Source organism: Tripterygium wilfordii, chromosome 9, assembly GCF_013401445.1.
Source record: "Tripterygium wilfordii isolate XIE 37 chromosome 9, ASM1340144v1, whole genome shotgun sequence".
Classification (NCBI taxonomy): Eukaryota; Viridiplantae; Streptophyta; class Magnoliopsida; order Celastrales; family Celastraceae; genus Tripterygium; species Tripterygium wilfordii.
The window spans coordinates 5815308-5837183 of record NC_052240.1 but is presented as its reverse complement, the minus strand read 5'-3'; the positions used below and the strand labels follow the sequence as shown (position 1 = coordinate 5837183).

Sequence of the window (21876 nt, the reverse complement as noted above, 5' to 3'; positions counted from 1 at the left end):
TAGCAAACACCTAAATGTTGCTTGGATTGATGATTCTACATCAACCGTCTGCATATAATTGAATTCTTTAAAGCTCCAGAATAAATAATTATGATTTAACATAGAAAGAGAGCATTGTATATCAAAGTCGAATGAAAAAACAAGAGACACTAATACCACCCCAGATATAACGGTAAAGCATCCTTTAAGTTTTAGAAGATTTTCATGCCACCCCGTTCTCCTGTAATCAGAGCATAATAAACCTGCAAAGATCTTACACCAACAAGGCAATGACAGAGTTCACAGAACATTTTTTCTACAAATTTGCCTGCGTTTTGCTTATAGAATTTAGATGAGGACTTATTGTAGCACACCAAAACATCCTCCCATATATTACGAATAAGCAAGCCACTCTAGTTGATTGTCTATTCAAGATAAAGAATCAAGAGCAGAAAAGGAGGGAAAAAAAAAAAGAATCAACTTTCTATTTCTCTGCAGTGGCAGATCCAGCCAACTTTAAATGAAATTTTTGTTGCAACTTCAAAATTTCTATTTCTTACAGAAACAAACAGCATTTTCCAGTGCAATTAGTAGCTCGTCCTCAAAGGGCCAAAAACACTTTCATGAATTGATGACACCTTTGTCGACAGATGGTACAATGCCAGGCACTTCACAAAGGGAGAATTCACTTGACAACAATGACGCTGCCCACATTAATTTTGTCCAGCTTGCATGAATAACAGCCTCTTGGAGGCTAAAGTGCATGACAACGAGAGTTTATCTTCATAAAAATGTCTCACTTCTTGACCAATCTCAACACATCGCCCACAAGATGCAAAGAACCAGTAACAAGGACCTATTGAATCAAAGAAAAAAATTGTTTAATGAATCAAAGAGAAGCAGTGGTGAAAAAAATTTAAGTTCGCTCAACAAATGCCCCATATGACAACAGGAAACACAATTATGTGAGAAGTTATACACTGTGGATACTCTCAAAAAGGCATTCTGTCAGTCATGGTTGCTGATACAGCACTGTACATTTAGTATGCATCCAAAAGCAACAAAAGACTGTTCCACTTGATAAAGATTGCAAATGTGAATTGAAGAGGTGAGATAACTCCAACTTGAGAGAATGGAAAAATTGGTGAACATGGAATATCCTGAATTATCAGGAGAATTTAATTTATGTAATACTTTTGACTCGTTAAAAGGTAGAGTAGAATTGGATCCTGAGTCTTGGTGATTGGTTTATGAATCTTCTACTCCTACACTCCTGTACTTCAATGTATAGCTTTCAAACTTCTTGGCCGGGATATCCTGTCCTCTTCTTGGAGAAGGAATTGGACTACTTCCTCATTTATACAACTGATAAGTGCTCAACACAGAAAATTTAGCTTTTTCCATAGCAATATTCTTCTTATCTCAAGAAATAGTGAACACTACACATTATGAGAAAACAAGATGTGGGATAATGGAAGTAACATTTTTGACCCATTTTAAGACACCAGCATCATTGAGGTTGCAGGACTTCTAATAGATGAGACATAATGTAGTCCAATATTTTTCATCAAGTTCTGAAAATCACTTCTTCAATGACCAATATGTGAACTTACTTCAGGTCAAAGATCCTTTTGGGGATAATGTATTGTGCCTGCTATTGACTATACTTTCGCGATTATCCAAGGGACAGGGAAACCTGATGATACAGTTCCTAGTCTTTAGAATAAGCTTGTATTTTGAATGCCTAAACGCAAATATAATGAGTGACTTGATGTTCCTTCTGTCCATTTGCGTAAGATTGATCAGCTAATAAATAATGGATACACAGATAAGATAGTAAAAGAAGTTAAAGATGACGTGTCCCTTTTGTACTGCATTCTTAATTTTTCAGGACTTCCAAAATCAATGTGTGCAATTCTATCATATCAATGACCCTGTAAATTTTTCATCAGATCTGGTGGCGAATGAATCTAACTAGCCAGTAATAGACAAGGTTTCTGCTCTCAACCTAGGAACCACACTTTCCAGATTAATACAGCTTAACAACAAAACAAAACGCTAGAGAACAATTTTGTATAACGATTTCCAGACATTGGAGCAGATACAATCTCTTAAATAATGGCAGTGCAGAGATGGTTAATAATAGTTGTCAGTGTAATGCCGTAATGGACAACCAACAAGCACAGAAAGGTGATCAACAATAGTTCACAGTGATGGTGGAACAACTGTAGTCTTTGTCAGGCAATGGTAGCGGTTGCCAACAAATGAATGCATGTGAACAAACTTATTTACTGCCTATGGAAAATGTGCAGCAGTTAAGATCTTTCAATGAGGATGTAATATTATAAAGTTTCACAAATTTTTAACGCTCTAATGAAAGAAATATTCTTCATTGACCTACTTTTCCATGTTTCACCAAATTCAGAAGACTGCAGTTTATTTCTACAAAAAACATAGAGCCTGGATTTCCTTACTGCATTTGCTGTACTTTGATCTAGGTTGTTCTCAGTAAAAGGTAGTTAGGCAATCAACAAAGGAAATAGTGTCTGCTGTCTAAATATGGTATTGAAAAACCAGAAAAAAGCAACAGAGTTTAGACCCACTTTTACCGCATTCATAAAGACAAAAAAAAAAAATTTGACAAAGCAAAATACAGGATAAGATGCTATTCTCCAAAATGAGTTACCTGAAAACGTGCTGCTTGATTTTGTTGGACACTATCCCTGAGCCATTTAATAGCCAACTGGAGAGAAGGGAAGACAGTGCTATGTTCGCAAATCCTTAGACTCATTTCTTCATCATCTTTAACTTCTTCAACAAAGGCATCTGTATTATGAGCCTCCCCTCCTAATAAGTAAAAAAAAAAACATTTTCATATACAGATTGAAGTAAGGGAAGGGGTTTTGTTGAATACATTTCCAAAAATATATGTTCCGAGATCTATGTATTCACATATGTATAGGTATCTACAACAATATGGATAATACTTAATTCTCTTATATCAATCAGTAGTTGTTGGAAACTTAATTAACATCAAGACAATCCGAATGTTGAAACTTTCTGAACACTGCTTACACTTCTTCACTAAAGTTAAGACCTAATGTGTTTCTCAGTTTTTCCAGTGTCCAACCAATTCAACATGCAGTGTAGTACAAGGAATGTTTATAGCAGGTGTTAAATTGATACCTTTATCTGTTTGCATGAGGCTTTCCCACACTCTTTGAAGAGTGAACTGCCAGGACAAATCAACTTGAGAATCAGTTGGTGGGGAAGCATGGGATCCAACTTTGTAATACACAGATGTATTTGGCACAAAGAGCGCCTTCTTGAAATATACACCTATATAAGATTTTCATTACACCAGGTAGAAGTCTATAAGGTCTTCATCTTGACAAGCCTCTTGAATCTTGATACAAAAAATATCCCATTGATATCAAAGAATTATTTCTGCTTTCTCCATATTAATAATAGGTGAATCCTTCAAATTTTTGCAAATCAGGATTGTACAAGAACGAAAAACAGCAGATCATTTGGTCCATTTGCAAACACTTTCATTATGCAGCAGTTATATCTATCAGTAATCAAGATATCATAAATTGAACAATATGAAAAACTCACCATGACTAGCACATGTTTGCATCAGGTGCGGAAGAAGCAACTGAGGATCCCTCACAGACATACAATTGAACAAAAGTATCTGCGTTTCATTCTTCATAATTTAGAGCAGCATCATTCAAATTCAAGCCAATGGAGAAAGTTTCCATTCAATTCAAATGACATGAAATGTCACCATTCACAATACACTGGTGCATGCAAATACATACAGTTCACACATTCGCATTCACAAATCTGAATATACAAGCATCACATCGCTAATACGCAAAATTGTAGCTAGTTTCTGGCAGCCATGATATGGTGTTTGGTTTCCTTTCCAACAAAACCGGTAAAAGACTCTCATGCACAAAGCTAACACATTGGAGGCGGGATCAAGGAAGGGCAAGATGTATGCATTAATTGAACCCATGACCTCCTGATTGCGATGAAACAAAACAGGTTTCAGTTACCACACCCATGCTCAGTAGGATATCAAAGAAATGGAAGGACCAAAATATTTGAGCAAATATGACAGTCACTTGACAATCATCGCCATCAGCAAAGCCGTATTCTAAATATGGTGATAATCACTTGTCCATAAGAAACTAAAATTCAAATAATAGCCGGATTTTTTAAACGTTCAAGTGCATGATCCCTCCAAATAAGTAATGCGCTAGGTTTGGGAACATCCCAAAATTGACTGTCCAAGGTTAAAACCTACATTTATGCTTGATGCCCAAAAATGTAGATCACTCAAGACCGCATATTGTAATTGGGGTTTCCTAAACAAAGACTAAAGATATAATTAAGCTTCATTGTCCAACAATTCCTTTAGTTCTCTAGTTGAATATGAGAAACTATAGCTTACTCCCATCAAGTAGATTGGAGTTATCATGTTATGCAAATTATGATGGATTTTTCAAAAAAAATTATATGGACTGAGAAAAAGCATACTTGTAAAAATAATCACATATTCAATGGTCATGTAGTGGATTATAATGATCTCTCTTATGAATTCACGTAGTTTACCCCAAATTGTCTTATGATTGTTAGAACATTTATAAATGATGTTAAATGTCCCCAACCCAACAAGTTAATTTATTCAATTGAACGACAAAATAACTAGTCTTAATATGGTATCGGAGCGAGGTCTTGGGTTCAAACCTTAGCTTCTGCAATTTAAACCCCCATTTGTTGTTGCCCAAGTGCAGGTCTTTGTGTGCGTTTGTTGTTACCCTAAGTGAGGTCGAGAGTAGTCCTAGTGTTGGACCTCGTTTGTTGTGCATGTGTTGAGCCATTGGATTTCCAAGCCCACACATGAGGGGGAGTATTAGAATATGTATAAATGATGTGAAATGCACTTGTTGGGTTGAATGGAAAAATAACGAATCTTAATGATGATATATATATGCATGAATGATTTTACAGTTTGACCAAACACCACCAAATTATTAAAAAATAAATATATGAATATGATAACACATTTGTTCTTCATTATATCCAACGCATGTCTTCACGTGCAATCTACATCAATTGTAATTATAACATCAAAGTTACAGCAACAAGCAATTGTATTAAAACAACAAATTTAAATTTCTCTAGTTTGCTTCTTTTCTAATGAACCAGCAATGTTATAGCAACTAGCAGATAAGGAGTTCAGTGCTCAACCTGAGTGGAGTCGCTAGATCTTTCTTTATGAAGCCCCTCTACTGATTCAGGTGCAGATCCAGAATTGTCCTTTGACCTATAATTTAAAATCTGTTGTTTCCGGTCAGGTTCTCTAATGGCAAGAGAGAACCATCTTCCACATGCTTCCATGCTTTCTGGACTATGAGCTCCATCCAGATAAAACACCAGATCTCCAGGCCTTTCCATGTCAATGTCCCTGTCAGGAACAATCTGAGCTCGTCCTTGCAAATTGATCATTGTTAGCCCTTTGATAAACTGCTCGGGCAGTGAGTTCTATTCGAAGGAGAGAGATGAATTAAAAATTGTTGATATAAGATTTTAAAAAAAGAAATTCAGTAACCAACTTACAGTCTGATCGTGATAACTGATATGAAGATGACCTGTCCTCTGAAGCCATGTGAAAGATAGTGCAATAGCAAGACCAGCATTTAAATACTGGTGCTCGCCTTCAAGACCGAGTTTTGGACCATTCAGCAAGTCTGCATCCATTGGTGCTGCTACTTGAAGACGAACCTGTAATTAGCAGCATCTTCTGAGCTCCCATTTAAAGAAACCATCAATATAATTTATCTATTTTATGCAAAAGGAAACTACAACACACAACTCAGAGTACAAAGGACTTGGTACGATATATTTCTTTAATTTGTAATGGAAATAGGGAAAAACAAGAGCATTTTAGAATAATTCCAGACGACTTGCATATTGCACTCAGCCCTTGGATAATGCGTTGCCAGCACATATTTTTCTCAATGAAAAACATTCTTCAAATTCTCATTGATTTTCCTTTTGATTTTTCAATGGGGATGGGGATTCAATCCCCTGCCATAATATATTGTGGTGCGGAGCTTTTGGCCACTACTAATGGTGCTCTTCAACATTTGAAGTTTTCTTGATGGCTAAGTACCTATATAAATACAAAGAGATTTATTCTAAAGTATCTTTTTTGAAAGGACAAAAGGTGTATTAAAGCACCATGATCGTGCAGATAGAAGAGCTGCAAGGAGGCTAAACTCAAAACTTCAAAAATATTGTCACATATCAGTGCACTAGAATTTCAGGTTCCTGTAGTGGATGTCTATGAAAAAGTCTACAAATGGCTCGCTATCATCAAAAGTGCTATTGTTTCTCTTGTCCAGGTCATCCACATGATGGCTAAAGGAAGTGATTGAGTAACCTTCCTCTTTGAAACATTGCCGCAAAGAGAACTCCAGGCCTTTATCTCCTCAGCAACAGTGCCATTGACAACGGACAACCCATGTAAATTCCTACAAGCTTCCAAGATGTCATCCAAATGTTACTAGGCCAAGGGCAATGCAAAAGAACATGGTTTACGTATTCTAGATCAGATTTGCAAAGGGAACATCTGTTGTCTAAAATGGTACCGCTTTTCTGCAAATTATCCAGCATCAATATTACAGGCAAATATAAACATGTGATCCAATGGTTGAGTTGTTGGGGTGCAACCTAAAGGTCGCAGTTTCGATTTCTTGAAACAACCTCTCTACATAATATGTGGGGATAAGGTCTCCGTACATCATGTTTGTCCCCTACCTTGCCCATTGCGGGTGCCCTGTGTTCAAGTATGTTTTGATACAAAATATGCTTGTTGTGTTTGTTGTGCTTAGTATGTATCCATGATCAAATTTCTAGGGTTGTTAATGCTATATGATTAAGTTTATTATGTCTTCATAATGTCAAAAGCTTCCCTGCATACTCCATTCATAGTTTTGACTAACTTTTATCAAATACATGAAGCTTACAAGCTGTCAAGTTTCAGGACTACATAAATCTACTATGACAGCACATGATGTGGAAGATCTTTGCAGACCTCAACACTTGCTGACTAGGCTCAAATAGACCACGAAATTGGTGTAGATTTTAGAAGTGTGAAAGCAATAAGAATCACAGTAAAGCTGGAAACACTTATTATGGCAATATCAAAGCAAATTGGAAGATATGAGCAATCAAAAGAAAAATTTTCTGGAAGTCAAAGAAGAAATTGTAAATCAAAGATGATTTCCAAGAAGAAAAGGAAAGAAGATTCCTGGAAGACGAGTAAGGAAAGAAAATCTGATTCCTTGAAACAAGAAAGGAAAGAAGAAATGATAGGAAGGGAATGGAGAAAAATTAGGATGATTTCAAGTCCTACAATCAGGGACATGATTCAAACGGTCAAGAGAGAAACCCTAGTCCTATATAATCTTCTCAAAGGCTGCCTAAAAGAATACAAAACTTCATACGAGCTTCCAAGCAATTCTTGTTATTCACATATCTAGCCTACTATTTCCTACTCTTTGTTAGAGGTTCTTTACACTCAAAATTTAGTTTCTAAACCGTTGTGTAAAGAGGTGGGCTTGTCTTTGCATCAACAAGCTGTCATAGTGGATTATCAAATCTCAAGAGGAGCCTTGAGTAGTGGAGTAGGTTCATTTCTGGCTGAACCACTCTAAAATTATTTGCACTCTCTACCCTTACTTTTTACAGCCTTTACATTGTTTGATTGTGTTTTATTATCTGTTATTGCTCTGCTCTTCCTATGCTTACTTGTTTGATCAAATTGTGTGAACATTATTTGAATATTCTCTGTTAGAATAATTTTAGCATCTTGTTTGTTGAATTCTATTCTAATCCTAGACTATACAGGTTAATCAATTAGTTTCCAGGAGAAAACCTAGTCTAGCAATCACAGGAACCAAAAAGAGTTTTAAAAAGACTTACTTTATACAATTCACCCCCTCTTGTATTAAGCCTAAGGTCCTAACACCAGGTGCACGAGAATTATTTACCTTTTTTATCCAGCATCAATATTTTCCTCCACCCAGCTTCCCAGCAGGGGGAGAAAAAAAACAATCTTAGGAGCCATTTCAAAGGAAAGGAGGGAATGCTGAGATGATGTTTGGATTTTAGAAATTCCCAGTAGTATGTTCTGACATTGAAAATATTGTCGTTAAAATGTTTCCGGTGTTATTTGTAGGTACCATCTAGCAATTATAGATCGTTTCTAATAGATTTAAGAAAGAATCAAGTTCTCAATCCTGAGCAGCTCTATTGAAGTTAATTCCAGCTGAGACACCAGCAGTGACAAGCTATACGGATCTCTGATAACAGCATATTTTTAGGTTGCCAAACTACACCATGAAAAAGCCTTCTTAGAGGAGAATGACCCACATAAATGTCCACCCAGAAGCTTACGGAGTTACCTTTCCCAGCTTTGAAGAAGGTATTCGATTGCCAATCTTTACATTCTTTCCTAATATAGTTCCAGAACCTGCAACCATAAGGCTCTCTTCTAGTTCTTGAGCGCCAGCCACTATTTGAAAAGTGATATTTCACCACAATAACCTTCTTCCACAACCATTTGCCAATAGAGCTTTATTAACACTAGTGAGAGATTGTCAACTAGGCCAGATAATGAAGGCTTATCAAAGTACTGTTTCTACAATATTCTGGAAACCTATTTCAACACTTTGTGCGGAACATTGAAGCTTAAGATATCATAAGCTACAAAGCTAAACATCAGGATAAAATGAGCTCCATATTATTCATTTTTATATGTGAAGTGGCACTGACTAGCATAGATCATCAAGTTGACTCATAAGAAACTTAAAAAAGTCATAACTTGGAAGCAGCTTCTGAATCATGCAATTCTGTATTTCGTGAGAGACCAAATAAACAGATTAAATAGCAATCCAACTTACGTCAAGCCGAGAAGCCTTTTCTTCAAGTACTCGCATGGCTTCATCAGGCTGAGGAACAGTGAAGGCTGGGACTCCTTGCTGCATCAAGTAAAGGAAAGAAAAAGCAAGAGCCTCAAAACGTGTTGGGAAAAATAAGCATATGCCATAGGCAAATCTTTTATGTTTTAAGATAGTAAAATGACACCTTAAAAATGCCAGCTTTTTCCCCAGCAATTTCTCCAAGGGTATTTCCTGTTCATAAAATCCATCCAAAAAAGGGATTAAATTGTCATGCTTCTATTAAGCTTTTTTCAATCTCTCTGGGTAACTCTCACTAATTAGCTATGCTGTGGATAAGCAGCAATAAAGGGCGTAAAATAGAGCTAGCAAAATTTGACCCTTTAAGTACAATACTATCCACAAATACTGTCTAGTAACGTACTTAAATGTAACATAACACGATTTTATATTGCATCCTGGTCCTAATTCCTAACTAGTTGTGTGCACATAACATACATGGGCCAAATCATCTATGGATTAACTTCACAGCATAAGCACTAAATATACACCAATTCTTTACAATTGATTAAGTAAATTGCGGGACATAACACTAACCGAGAATTTCCATGTGGTCATACCCCAAGGAAGATATACCACAAACAATAGGTGCCCGAACCTGAAACATAATGGTATGTACAGAAACATTATAAATTTTGGTAATACCATTACATTATAACAAAAGGATATATCTGGAAGGCACAGTTGTGTACAATCTTGTTATTTGTGCATGTGATTGCGTGAGAGAGAGAGAGAGAGATCATTATATCCTTCCTCAAACACCAATTAAACATACCACATTTGTTGCATCGAACTTTCCACCCAAACCAACCTCCAAGATAGCCACATCTACCTGCACTGAAAATTGAAGTTAATTATTCTGATATTCATAAAAAGTAAAAACCAAATATTGGGAATGGTTAAATGTTGAAAAGGTAATTGGCACAAATCAAACCTGCTCAGCAGCAAATATCTTGAAGGCAAGTAAGGCAAGAAATCGAAAGTAAGTAGGCATTGGTACATCGTCGTTTGTCCTTTCCTGCAAAACAAAACAAAACAAAACAAAAAAAACCTTAATCAAATGTAACAGGAAAACTTCTTTTTGCAAATAACAACTAGTAGATGGTAATATTTTTTGAGTGACCAAGGCAGCATAGCTGCATGCACATTGATTAAACACTGTAAGTAAGCTTTTTTACTTTTTTTTTTCTTTCAACCTTTTAATTGAGCCAAGAATACAAAAGCTTCGGCAAAGAAAGGGAATCCTGCATCGGCTTGACCTAAGTCATTCTATATCTAATGCATTTTTGACGAAGATACAAAAAAAATAAAATTGAAACAATAAATAAAAAATGGCGCATAACGGCATAAGACAATCTCTTTCCTGGTCGAGAACAATCCTGTACACAGCAATAGGGAAATTGATAGGTCTTAGAACTCACTAAAATTGAAAAAAATAATACCACCTGCAAGTTCTGGTTCTCCAAAGATTGTAACATCGTAAAGACAAATAGCCTAATTGTATCTTAATTTTCTGTTCTTTCTATAGGCCGTTTCTTTACTTGTAGTCCTTCTCTTTGATTTCACCTTCTAGATGGCCCTTACTAAAGCTTCTTTTCACTTGCTCAGAACCAAAAAAAAATTGTGAAAGGTCATAAGCATACCTTCAGCCTATCGTAGCACCACCAAAAGTAGGCCAAAAATTTCTCCTCGCAGATGTCAATGCTGCAGCAGCAAACCCAAACACCAAAAAAAAAGAAAAATTTACCAGAACATCTAAAGCAACAGATGCAAAGAGTGCAAAACAAGTTCAAATACAAGCTAGAACAATCCAAGGCTCAAGAAGGAACCAATAAGCTATGTGGTCAATTTGATATGAATCCTAACAAATTAATTTGACCTGGAACATATAAATAGTGACAACTTCTTGCAGAGGAACAACATGCAGCTACTCATGTCTAATCCAGAGAGACTCACCCATCCAAGCGAAATCTTTCTCGGACATCAATGAGGTGAGGAGAAGTGAAAAGCCCAGTCCGAAATCCACAATGGCGCAATATAGACTCCGTGAAGACGCATGTGGATCCCTTTTTCAGTCCCCGAACAAAAATACCATTTGAAGTCAATAACACACACAAAATCAGGAAAAAAGCAGAGTCCACACTCTTATTGACTACCTTTCCTTTGGTCCCTGCTACATGAATGACCTTCATTTGTGAAATCTGCTCGTCCAGCTCCAACATCTAATAGCCCCATTACAAGAAAAAAGTTAACGATATCAAAAGAATAAACAGTACAATTTGCATCTCTTACCATCAAGTAATCGTGAAGCAGTTCGAAGCAATCCCCATTGTTGTTCTTATCTGCTCGTCTTCGTTTCGTGATAAGAGAAGACAAAGCATCCAGCGCTTCCTCATAAGGTGTCGCCGGCAATCCACTTCCTCCTTCAACAAAAACAACGACGATTGATACAGATATTGAAGCACCGTAAATGTCAACCATATCAGAGATTGCTAGTGAAACATGTCAGTGTTACCTTCTGCCATATCTATCTGAATCTGAATCTCAGAATCTGAAGAGAGACCCTGCCAGGGCAAAAGAGATGAGGAATGGAAGACACTGCGTTAGCGCGAACAATGACAAATTAGGAAAGCGCCATACAAAAAAAAAATTAAAAAAAAAAAAGGAAAGACGAAAAAAAAAATATGATTCGGTAAGCGACGGTTGGGATTCAATGAGATCAATCCAACGGCTGTAGACGGTCACATTATCATACCGTTGGGTTCTTAACACGGTATCGCAGCTCTCTCTGCTACTACTACCATTTTTAGGGTTATTGTTTCTTACCCAAACCCCAAAATGAAGCAACCGAAATTCCCAAATCCCCTAAACCAAAACCCATCACCACAACAAATTCAACAACAAGAAGACCCCAAAAGCAGCAATGAAGTCCCACAAAAGACTAAGCTTCCTACACCCAGAGAACTGGTATCCCACTATGAATCACAAGGCATGGGGTCCCGAGAGGCCTCAATGAAGGTCATAGATGACCTCCACAATGTTCTATACAGGGTTATCTCCTCCAACAATGTCAACTCCAAGAAGGGCAAGCTCATGGTTGAGACTTCAAGGAAGATTGATGTTGTCAATAACAGGGTTGCCATTGTTGATGCTAAGCTGGATTCCAAGCCTGGGTATGTGGATACCTTTGCTATTGGGGTTGCCTCTGGAGCTGCTCTTCAAGGGATTGGGAGTGTTTTGCCTCATGTTTTTCAGGGCCTTGGCCAGATTTGGACTGCTGTCAGGAGTGTTACTGATAAGCCTACTTCTTCTTGAATGTATTTTCCATTTAGTGCTGTTATTGCAAATAAATGCTTGTGCTTTTGTTTTTTCTTTGTTAAACTCAAACTTTTTTACTGGACTACTGATATGTCAAGATGATAATTATGTAGCTGTACAAGCCTTTGTTTGAAAGAAATTTGAAGAAGAATTAGAAGAAGACACTATTTCTCTGACTCTTTTTTAAGATTGTATTATAAGATGTTTTCATTTGAAAACAAATTCATATGATGGATTATCAGTGATATTCTCATAGACTCATATTGTCGATCCCAAATTTTTAGATAAAGGCTCGGTTGATGATGATGATTATATGATGTTTTCATTTACTTGGACCAAAATATCACTTGACTAATCTTAGCTTATCGTATATGCAAATAACTTTTACGAAATTAATAGGTGAACAATTCTTTGGAACTTTCAGAAGTAAAGAATCACATCCGCTTTGTCCTTAAGGGATCTCCTACTAGAGTTTTGAGGTTTCATTTACTGAGCATAGCTTAAGTAATTAGCCATTCTATTTTAGATTGATGCTGTTTGCTGTGAATTATGCTTTAATGCTCTAAATTCCCAGAATGTCAATACTGCAAGGCCAAAAATAGATGCGCAATAATCGAGCAAAAAACGGTGTGAATTGAATTTTAGTTTGACAGAAACAACTCTGCATCTCCATATTAGCTTAAGCCAACCAGTTCACCTGTCTTATATATGTGAAGCTATTTTCGCAGAATCCTAAATTATTTTTGTAAGCTAGCTAGAGGATAGAGATAATAGTTATTGTAAATGATTTCTATGCTACTTTTGACCTGTTTCGTCCTGTAGATGTTTCATTTTGACTACTAAAGCTATGTTCTTTATGCAAATCTCTAAAGTAAATCAATGCAATTCGTTCTACCATAATTGCTTATCACACAAGGAATGGATTTCATACTCCTCATCATCATCAAAGCCTTTATCCCAAAGGTTTGGGGTTGGCTGCATGAGTATATGACAACCAACATCAATGGGAATCTATCAAGTGTAGTCGTTTTCTCCATTCATTTCTAGCATGGATCATACATTCATCCACTTATACTAACTTCATATAATTTCTTATTACTTTAAGCCATGTCCTTTGTCTTTTTAGGAATTTCTTGTGCCTCGTATTCTCTCCTATACAAATTCTCTCATTCATCCTCACCGCCGCACCGCTTTCTCCACGTTGAACATGTTCATACCATCGTAAATGATTTTCTTATAACTTATCTTCAATAGGTGTTACTCCTACCTTCTGTCAGAAGCTTTTAATCGGCTGAAGTTGTTTGATTCCAAACCACACACCTAAGAAAGATATTTGGGTCTTTTTTGTTGTATCATAAACAGCATTCCACATCACCGATGTGGTGGCACATATGTTAACCAAATATTCTTGGCTTCTTGCTTGGACTCGCATTTTCCTTTAATAGTTAGTAGAAGTTTTAATCTGTCAAACTTTTCTTTACATACTATTTTTTTGTTTGTCCAATAAATCAGTAAGGAATATTTTTTATTGAGCTTATCAACATTTGCAAGTGATATAATTTAAGTTCAAGTGCCTTTGGGTCATGCCACTGTAAGTAATGGACTTTAAGGAGTATACGGAAATTCGCATTCAGATGAATACTTATAGGCATTGTTCATAGGTGTAATTACCTTTACATGTTGACTGATTTATCTGACCTACAGGTTCACCTCATCTGTAACAGCAATGTTGTAGATTTTGTGGTTGGGGCTGGGGGGGACTTGAGACTCGTCAATTTTGCAGTAATGATACGCTGTTGCTTTTATGTCATGGTTTTGGGTTCTTTTCTTTTGTTTCTTTTACAGTTCAGGGTTCAGGATTCTTAAGAAGATGTTCGACCCGGGGTATACCTAAGACCCTTTTTATGTCGAGAAGAAGAGTTCATTTTCCTTGGATTATTACTAAAGCAGAATATTCTCAGGTGTAGCTTTTGCTTGAAAGTTATTCGACCATGTTTTAGTTTCTGTTGTTCATGTACATGGACGTTTGAGTTTGCTTAGTTTCTGTTAACCAACTAGTTGCTTGCTTTATTTGTCTGCGTCTGTGTTTTGTGCATAGAAGTGCTTATCAATTCTCTTTTATTTTGGGCTTTCAGATTTTGCTGTTCTTCGATCTGTTGCTTCTCTCCCCTGCCCTTGAACCTGGGAGTTGGGTCGCAAGCCACTTCACCAACCGAGAATCACCTATTCACAAGCACCGTGTAAGGCTGAAAGCCAAAGAAACTTTGACTGTAACTTTCTGTTTCTCAACAGGTTTATGTGGGGTTAATAGAACATGTGGTCCCTGAAAGATGATCATTGTTCCAAATTAGTCTCTGAAAGTCAAATTGTGTCAATTTAGTCCTCCAATGTTCAATTTGTTCCAAATAAGTCATCCGGTCAGATTTTAGCAATTTTGGGCAGTCAACATAATGACATGGCAGTTTGACCGCTAAAGGAGGGTTTCCATGTGGATAATAATATGCCAACGTGGATTTCTTTAAAAGAAAATTGACAAAATTTTTATAGCTAACCCAACAACTATAAAAAAACCGTAGTTCTCGTTGCATCAAAATAAAGTAATGTTCCAAAACATAATGTTCCAAAACAATCACCTAAAGATTGTGTTTGTTCCAAGATCATCATAATCAGGTCCAAAATAACCACATAATAGAGTATCCATAGAGTATCCAGATAGAACAAAAGATGAATAACAATTGCCTATGAAATGCATCCAGAGAACACAAAATAGAGGTATACTTTGAAACCTATATGCAAATCAAATCTATGCTTCCTTCCTTTGATTGGTGACGGATTCTTGAGAAGCTTTCAAGATTGCATTGTACCTTGAAGTAGAAGTGGATCCTTGAATAGTTGGAGTAAGGGTAGGCCTATAGGCTCTTGATTTTGTCACTCTAGCAGGACTAGCACTTGTTACACCACTCCCAGCAGTTACTCCACTAACACCTCTTCCTACAACACCTCCACTAACACCTCTTCCAGCATCACCTCCTCTGCCAAATGATCCTCTCCCTGCAGCTCCTCCACTAACACCTCTTCCAGCATCACCTCCTCTGCCAAATGATCCACTCCCAGCAGTTACTCCTCTAACACCTCTTCCTATAACACCTCCACTAACACCTCTTCCAGCATCACCTCCTCTGCCAAATGATCCTCTCCCTGCAACTCCTCCACTAACACCTCTTCCAGCATCACCTCCTCTGCCAGATGATCCTCTCCCTACAGCTCCTCCACTAACACCTCTTCCTACACTAACACCTCTTCCTACAGCACCTCCTCTGCCAGATGATCCTCTCCCTACAGCTCCTCCACTAACACCTCTTCCTGCAACAGCTCCTCTGCCAGATGATCCTCTCCCTGCAGCTCTACTATCACCTCCAATTGATGTGGAACCGTGCTCAGTAACACTCATATCAGTGCCAATAGGTTGCTGCCATGTATAAAAGAATTTGACAGTTAAATCCAAACTTTTGTACCACACAATCTAATATGACATATAATAACATTACCTGAGGGGCTGGTGGATTAGTGCAGCCTCTTTTGTTATGCCCTAATTCACCACATTTGGAACACTTGATCCTTGGATACCTCCTTCTCAATCTGCTACTGCTTCTAGGCTCATCATGTTCCCTCCTTCTCAATTTGCTACTGCATCTAGGCTCATCATTGGAGAGTGTCTCTATTGCATGTACCAGACCCTACAAAAAAAGAAACAATCAGGCAGAATGTTCAAAGTAAACAAATAATGCTAAACAACAATTTGAGTAATGTCATTGGATATACCTTTTGTCTATCAGATATAAAACACCACCTTCTACGTTCAAATCCTCCTATATCCAACAACAACTTCCTGAGAAACCATTCCCATGAATCTCCATTTTCTCTCTCAACAACAGCCCATGCTATTGGAAATATCCCATTGCAGCCATCGTGTGAAACAGCAGTAAGAAGCTGGCCACCATAAACTGTTTTTAAAAAACAACCATCCAAGCCTATTAGAGGTCTACAACCTGCAAGGAACCCATCTCTTAGAGGTGCTAAGCACATGTATGCCCTTTTGAAAACAGTAGGATCTTCAGGTGTAGCTCTATCCACAGTAATATTGCATGTGCTTCCCCTATTAGTCCTCATCACCTCTGCCATGTAACTCCTCAGTTGGCCATCACTATCATCCTCGAATAACAAAATATCTTCATTATCGGACTCATAAACTAATTTCAACTCATCAACATCAATATCATTTTCTCCACCTGCATCATCCCCAACAGGGACCTCCACAAACTCATCTTCAACATCAGCTTCATCACCCTCTTCTTCATCTACCACCTCTTCTTCATCTTGCAGATCAGCTTCATCATCCACCTCTTCAACACACGCTTCAGTTGTCATAATATTTTGTACAACACTTTCCACAGTCCTATCAGTTGTCTCAAAACTAGCCATATACTCATCCAACACCTCATCATCATCATCATCTAAAGTCACTACACCATTGAACCCATCATCTCTTCTTACCCTTTTCAGTTTGTTACTTGCTCTGGTCAGGGGTCTCCTTGGGACAAGTTTCCCTCTATCCATATCACCTAATTGACATATTGAATTGAAACTTCAGAAGAATCGAAAACAGAAAATACTAGGTTGTTGAATACGAGATGCGAAATCGAGAAGAATCGAAAACTTCAGAAGAGTCGGTTTCAGAAAATAAAGTTTCAAAACGATATGTGAAATTGAGAAAAGAAAACATAAGACATACGATTTCAGAAGAAAAGGCTACAAAACGAGTTGGGATTCGTGGTTCTAGCAAAAATATTCAAGAATCGAGGGAATACCCACAAATTGAAACTTACCCAACAATATGTTTCCAATAAAACGTCCTGGTCTTCACTCTATTTGTGGAGATGATGTGAAATCGGAAATCAACACACAGAGTTGCAGCTTTGATGGCTAGTTTCTCCAAATCGTATAAGAACTAGGGTTTACATTAGAGGAAACTGTTGAAATTTCTGAGGGATTTGAGATTTCGCGTGAAATTTTAAAACTAAGGTTTAGGTCAGACGTCGTTTGCCATGTATGAGTTACCGTTTGACACATCATTGTAAGTTAACATTTGTTTAACGGTCAAACTGCCATGTCATTATGTTGACTTCCCAAAATTGCTAAAATCTGACCGGATGACCTATTTGGAACAAATTGAACATTGGAGGACTAAATTGACACAATTTGACTTTCAGGGACTAATTTGGAACAATGATCATCTTTCAGGGACTACATGTTCTATTAACCCGGTTTATGTGTATAGTCTGGTAGTTTATCAGTTGAGAATATTTAATAAAGAGGTGATAGATCTTTTTATTTTATAATTCACATAGAAAACAATACCCACATTATAAAATTTGGGCTCACCAAAAAAAAAAATTATAGATATATATATTTGAAATTAAATAAACTAGATTACATTTTAGAAGTCATTTGACTAATACATCAATAATGAGTCGCCAATTATGAATTTTATATTTAGTCCATTTCTCTTCTTGCGTATCTGATCGTATGTCGCCTTAGCCACAGCTGATACATCACCATATGAAACGCATCGTACGGCTGCGGCGTCTCATTCCACACAAAATGCTGACTCGCCGTCACACCCAATCTCCTCCTCCCCTCGCACGTGCCATCCAACACGCCCTTCACCTGCTTAACCCCACGTCCTGACCCCACAAACACCGCCATATCCTGCCATCTCAGCACGTCCATCAACGGTAGATCCTGGATCGAACGGTCTGTAATAACCACCGGTACGCACCCGAAACGCATAGCTTCACCAATTCCGAGCGTATCGGCTCCGTACTCGAACAAACAAAAATCACTTCTTGACAGTCTGTCCACATAAGACCTCCAATCTGACGGTTGAGAATCCACCACGAAATCAGGATCGTTCCTCAATTCTTCGACCAGAGTTGACTCTTTAATGGCACCGTTTCTCACGTAACCCAGATGTCTCGCGCTGGCGTTGTCGATTCTGGGCGTGTGCTGCGGATCGTGAGACTGAGAGTTCGCGAGTGGGGGAAGAGTTATGTCCTTGTGGGGTATGAATTTATCGGCGGTTGCAGGGAAGCACGAGAGCTGGACCGAGTTCTTCTTCAGCTCGACGAGATTTCGATCAGATTCGTACCCGATACCGGCACAGGAAACGTAGAAATGGTCGGCTCCGAGGGTGCGATTCCAGTACGGGAATTCCATTCGTAGGTCTCTAATAACACGAGCGATCGCGCGCGCGGAATGTTCAAACTGGAAGGCGACGAAGAACAGGTGAGCTTCGTTGGGATCTTGAGTTACGAAGGGGCTGTTTTGAAGTGAATTGTAGAAGAGAGACTCGACTGAAGAGTTGGAAGAGAAGGGGTTTTGAGGGGTATAGATGAAAATTTTGAAGTTTTTGAGCATTTTTTGGTAATTTGGGGAGAATATGGTGGGTGAGAGGTATGGTGAAGTGAAATCATTGGCTGATTTTGTGAGGGAGATGGATGTGAAGAGAGTGAGGCAGAGAGCGAGAGAGAAACAAATACTACCCATTGAAAAAAGAAATTTAAAACAACAAAATCCCTGAAACGAAACCCTAAAAAAATGATCTACAATCAGCGAAGCTCAACTACCCCTGTTAATGCCGGTCTCGCTAAGGGCTCGATTGACTATTGAGAATGACGCTTCAACCACTATATATTGGGAGCACGCGCTGTTAAGCATGATAATTTGAGAAGGAGATGTAGAAGGATCAGAACCGAAGTTCAATGGTATCTTCTGGTTTTAGGTCTTCATGACGATTAAGGTCCCTACGGATTGTTCGAGGTTAAAGCCCGATTTCTCGTCTTTCTCATTTGGGCTGGATCGGTGTTGCTTCATTGGGCCTATTTGGTTCTTCATTTAGTCATATTGGGTGGGTAATAAAGCCCACATACTTTAGCCCATATTTCAAGCCTTTTCTTTTCTTTTAAATAAATGTATTTACAAGGTAAGGGCAAATGCAATGGTTATTTATTTGCTGGGCCAACATTTTTGTTGATCTGTTCCATCTCTATTACACAAAAAGTCAAATCAAACACGTATTCTAATACAGTCACATCAGCAAAACACATATTCCAACACAACCACATCAACAAAACACAAATTTCTATACAATTTCTCTTCCCACCCAACATGGAGGCCAACAACATTCAATTCCTTCATATTATCCACAACAAAACTACACCAAATATCAATACATCCACATCAGCAAAACACTTATCTCAATACAGCCACATAAGCAAAACACATTTTACAATACAGCCACATCAGCAAAAGACAACATCTTTGTTGGCTCAATAACATTTTACCATTGCATTTGCCCTAAGAATCGTAAGATAGTGGAATGAATTCAAATTCAATTTGCTTTCTCTCTCTCTTCTTCTTCTACCTTCTTCTTCTCATTGCTTCAAACCTGTAAAACAAATATCAAATATCAAAACCTCTCCAGTAATGGCTGCCCTTGATTTCTTTTGTTGTTTTCTTAATAGGATAGTCAATTGCTGATCATGAAGTATAGCAGAAGATCAAAGAGGAAGAATAAGAACAGAGAAAAGAGAGAAGAAGAAGACAAGTAGAGAATAACAGTAATTCTCATTAGTACCCAACGGGCAATTTGCTTGAATATTTATACTAGAATATCAAGAGAAAACACAAATTAATAAGAAGGGCTTACTTTCTCAACGATAAACTCACACAGAACATAAAGTTCATATAAAATTCCATGTCGCACCACACCCCAAAGCAAAGACATACAGCTTTGAGATTACCTATCTTAGTTCACAGATGAGGACTATTTGCACCATTGACTTAACTTCTAAACCAACCCCAACTAAAAATATAACATTTATGAGCACACTCTAATTTCAGTTTTTTCACAAAAACATTATCTACACCCCTTGAATCCTAATTCTCAATCCCTTCAAAAATGTCATCTTTGACTGCAGTTTCCAGATCTAGCACCTGCGCACCAGCTCAACAAAGACCACTCAAAAATCTCAAAGATTCATCACCAACACGAGGACAAGAAGAAGCATGCGGGAGAGAAAAGGAGAACGATAGAGATAGGAGTAAAAGAAGGAAGAGTATTTCTTTAACTATCTTTCAATAGCAGAAGATAGAATATCAAAGGGGACAACTTTTCTCCATTATTTGCTTTATCAATCTCTTTCTTTGTTTCTGGTCAAAAGAGTGATCAATTTTCATCATCAAAGACATGATGGAGGGTAAGGGAAGGAACCTAAAGGAAGGAGGAGAAGAAGAGCTGAAGGAAGGTGTTCGAAATTGGGTTTTAAATATGGGCCGCCCATGAGGGCTTGACCCAGCCCAACCCATATTAGGTTGGTTATTGAGCCGTTGTCTTGCTGGTAACCTACGTTAGTTACAAAGATGTAACTGACGTTGTTCTCTCTTTAAAAAGAGAGAACACAGTATAGAGAAGGAGAACTCTCTGTCAAAATCTTCCATACATTTTGATCTTGGAGAATCAAAGTTTACAAGTAAATAAAAAGTGTTCGTACTGTGGAATAGTTCTTGGTTCTAGTAATCAAGTAGGAATCGATCCTCATTTATTCGTACCGATAAGGAAATCAGTAAGTTTCCGATTTCTCCTTAGAAAAACTACATTGGTATCGGAGCATAGGTTGCTTCTATAATGTTCAATCTGCTTTGCATGATTAGAACATATATACATGACTGAAAATTGTGTAAATCAGGTTTATGTTCTTCAAAATTCATGAATAAAACCGAAACTTTGAGTTGAAAATTGAGTATCATATATAATTTTGTTATGCACGAGTTTGGTATGGTTGGAAAGCTCTTGAAACAAGCTTTCTAACAGATATTTTTGCGAAATTTTTAGAGAATCATGTGAATTGATATAATTTTTCAAAGATTAAAATTGAAACTGGTTCAGAATTTCTGGTTTATGTTTTGAATAACGAATTACAGTCGCGAGTTTAAAGTTTGAGCATCAAACACTAACTTAGGATACTGTAATGGTAAATATAAGACCAGAAATGAAATTGGGACACCCTATTTGTCCATATAGAAAACAAATTGTGGCAAAAAATGCCGCAGAAGGCGGCGCGTGCGTCTCACGCTCTAGTTGGGTCAACCCAATCAATTGACCGGATCAAATAGCGGATGCGGGTATGGCGGACACGGGTCGGGTTTGACCCGCGCCCTATAACAGATGTTGCTGCATCTGTTTCAGGCGCACCAGAGGCGCGTGTAATACACCATCGATCATCAAACTATTCAACTTGTGGTGGCACGTGAGAGAGCGTGTGACGTCCGATTTTCATTCTGTTTTTTCCAGATTAATTAGAATAATATTTTCTATTTTTTTATTATTTTTCTGGAAATTTTTGGTAATCAAAAAAATCATTACATATGATAATTAAATAGTTAAAAGTTTAATTGTTAATGTGATTTAATTATTTGTGTT

At 37.6% G+C, this 21876-nt stretch overlaps 4 protein-coding genes across 5 annotated transcripts; 1 reads left to right on the top strand and 3 right to left on the bottom strand.

Moving 5' to 3' along the window:
- Positions 1-345: 345 nt before the first annotated feature.
- LOC120005264 (folylpolyglutamate synthase-like) lies at positions 346-11673 on the bottom strand. 2 transcript variants are annotated; one of them, XM_038854806.1, is made up of 16 exons: positions 11533-11673; positions 11310-11440; positions 11174-11239; positions 10974-11083; positions 10661-10721; positions 9952-10035; positions 9793-9849; positions 9555-9615; positions 9145-9191; positions 8961-9038; positions 5611-5775; positions 5242-5535; positions 3598-3676; positions 3166-3318; positions 2666-2826; positions 346-835 (listed from the first exon to the last, which is right to left on the bottom strand). In XM_038854806.1, the coding sequence occupies exons 1-16, from the start codon at positions 11540-11542 to the stop codon at positions 776-778; spliced, it is 1617 nt and encodes a 538-aa protein (XP_038710734.1). In that variant the 5' UTR covers positions 11543-11673; the 3' UTR covers positions 346-775. The 2 variants fall into 2 exon arrangements, with proteins under 2 accessions (XP_038710734.1, XP_038710735.1); XM_038854807.1 differs by lacking the exons at positions 10661-10721; positions 10974-11083; positions 11174-11239; positions 11310-11440; positions 11533-11673 and adding an exon at positions 10196-10239 and having other exon boundaries at positions 9952-10037.
- Positions 11674-11807: 134 nt separating this feature from the next.
- On the top strand, positions 11808-12511 carry LOC120005266. The gene has a single exon (XM_038854809.1). The coding sequence runs from the start codon at positions 11856-11858 to the stop codon at positions 12330-12332; it is 477 nt and encodes a 158-aa protein (XP_038710737.1). The 5' UTR covers positions 11808-11855; the 3' UTR covers positions 12333-12511.
- Positions 12512-14993: 2482 nt separating this feature from the next.
- On the bottom strand, positions 14994-17354 carry LOC120005263. Its single transcript, XM_038854805.1, has 4 exons — positions 17222-17354; positions 16158-16957; positions 15884-16072; positions 14994-15804 (listed from the first exon to the last, which is right to left on the bottom strand). The coding sequence occupies exons 2-4, from the start codon at positions 16950-16952 to the stop codon at positions 15139-15141; spliced, it is 1650 nt and encodes a 549-aa protein (XP_038710733.1). The 5' UTR covers positions 16953-16957; positions 17222-17354; the 3' UTR covers positions 14994-15138.
- Positions 17355-17780: 426 nt separating this feature from the next.
- On the bottom strand, positions 17781-19378 carry LOC120005265 (probable glycosyltransferase At3g07620). Its single transcript, XM_038854808.1, has one exon. The coding sequence runs from the start codon at positions 18939-18941 to the stop codon at positions 17889-17891; it is 1053 nt and encodes a 350-aa protein (XP_038710736.1). The 5' UTR covers positions 18942-19378; the 3' UTR covers positions 17781-17888.
- Between the last annotated feature and the right edge of the window lie 2498 nt (positions 19379-21876).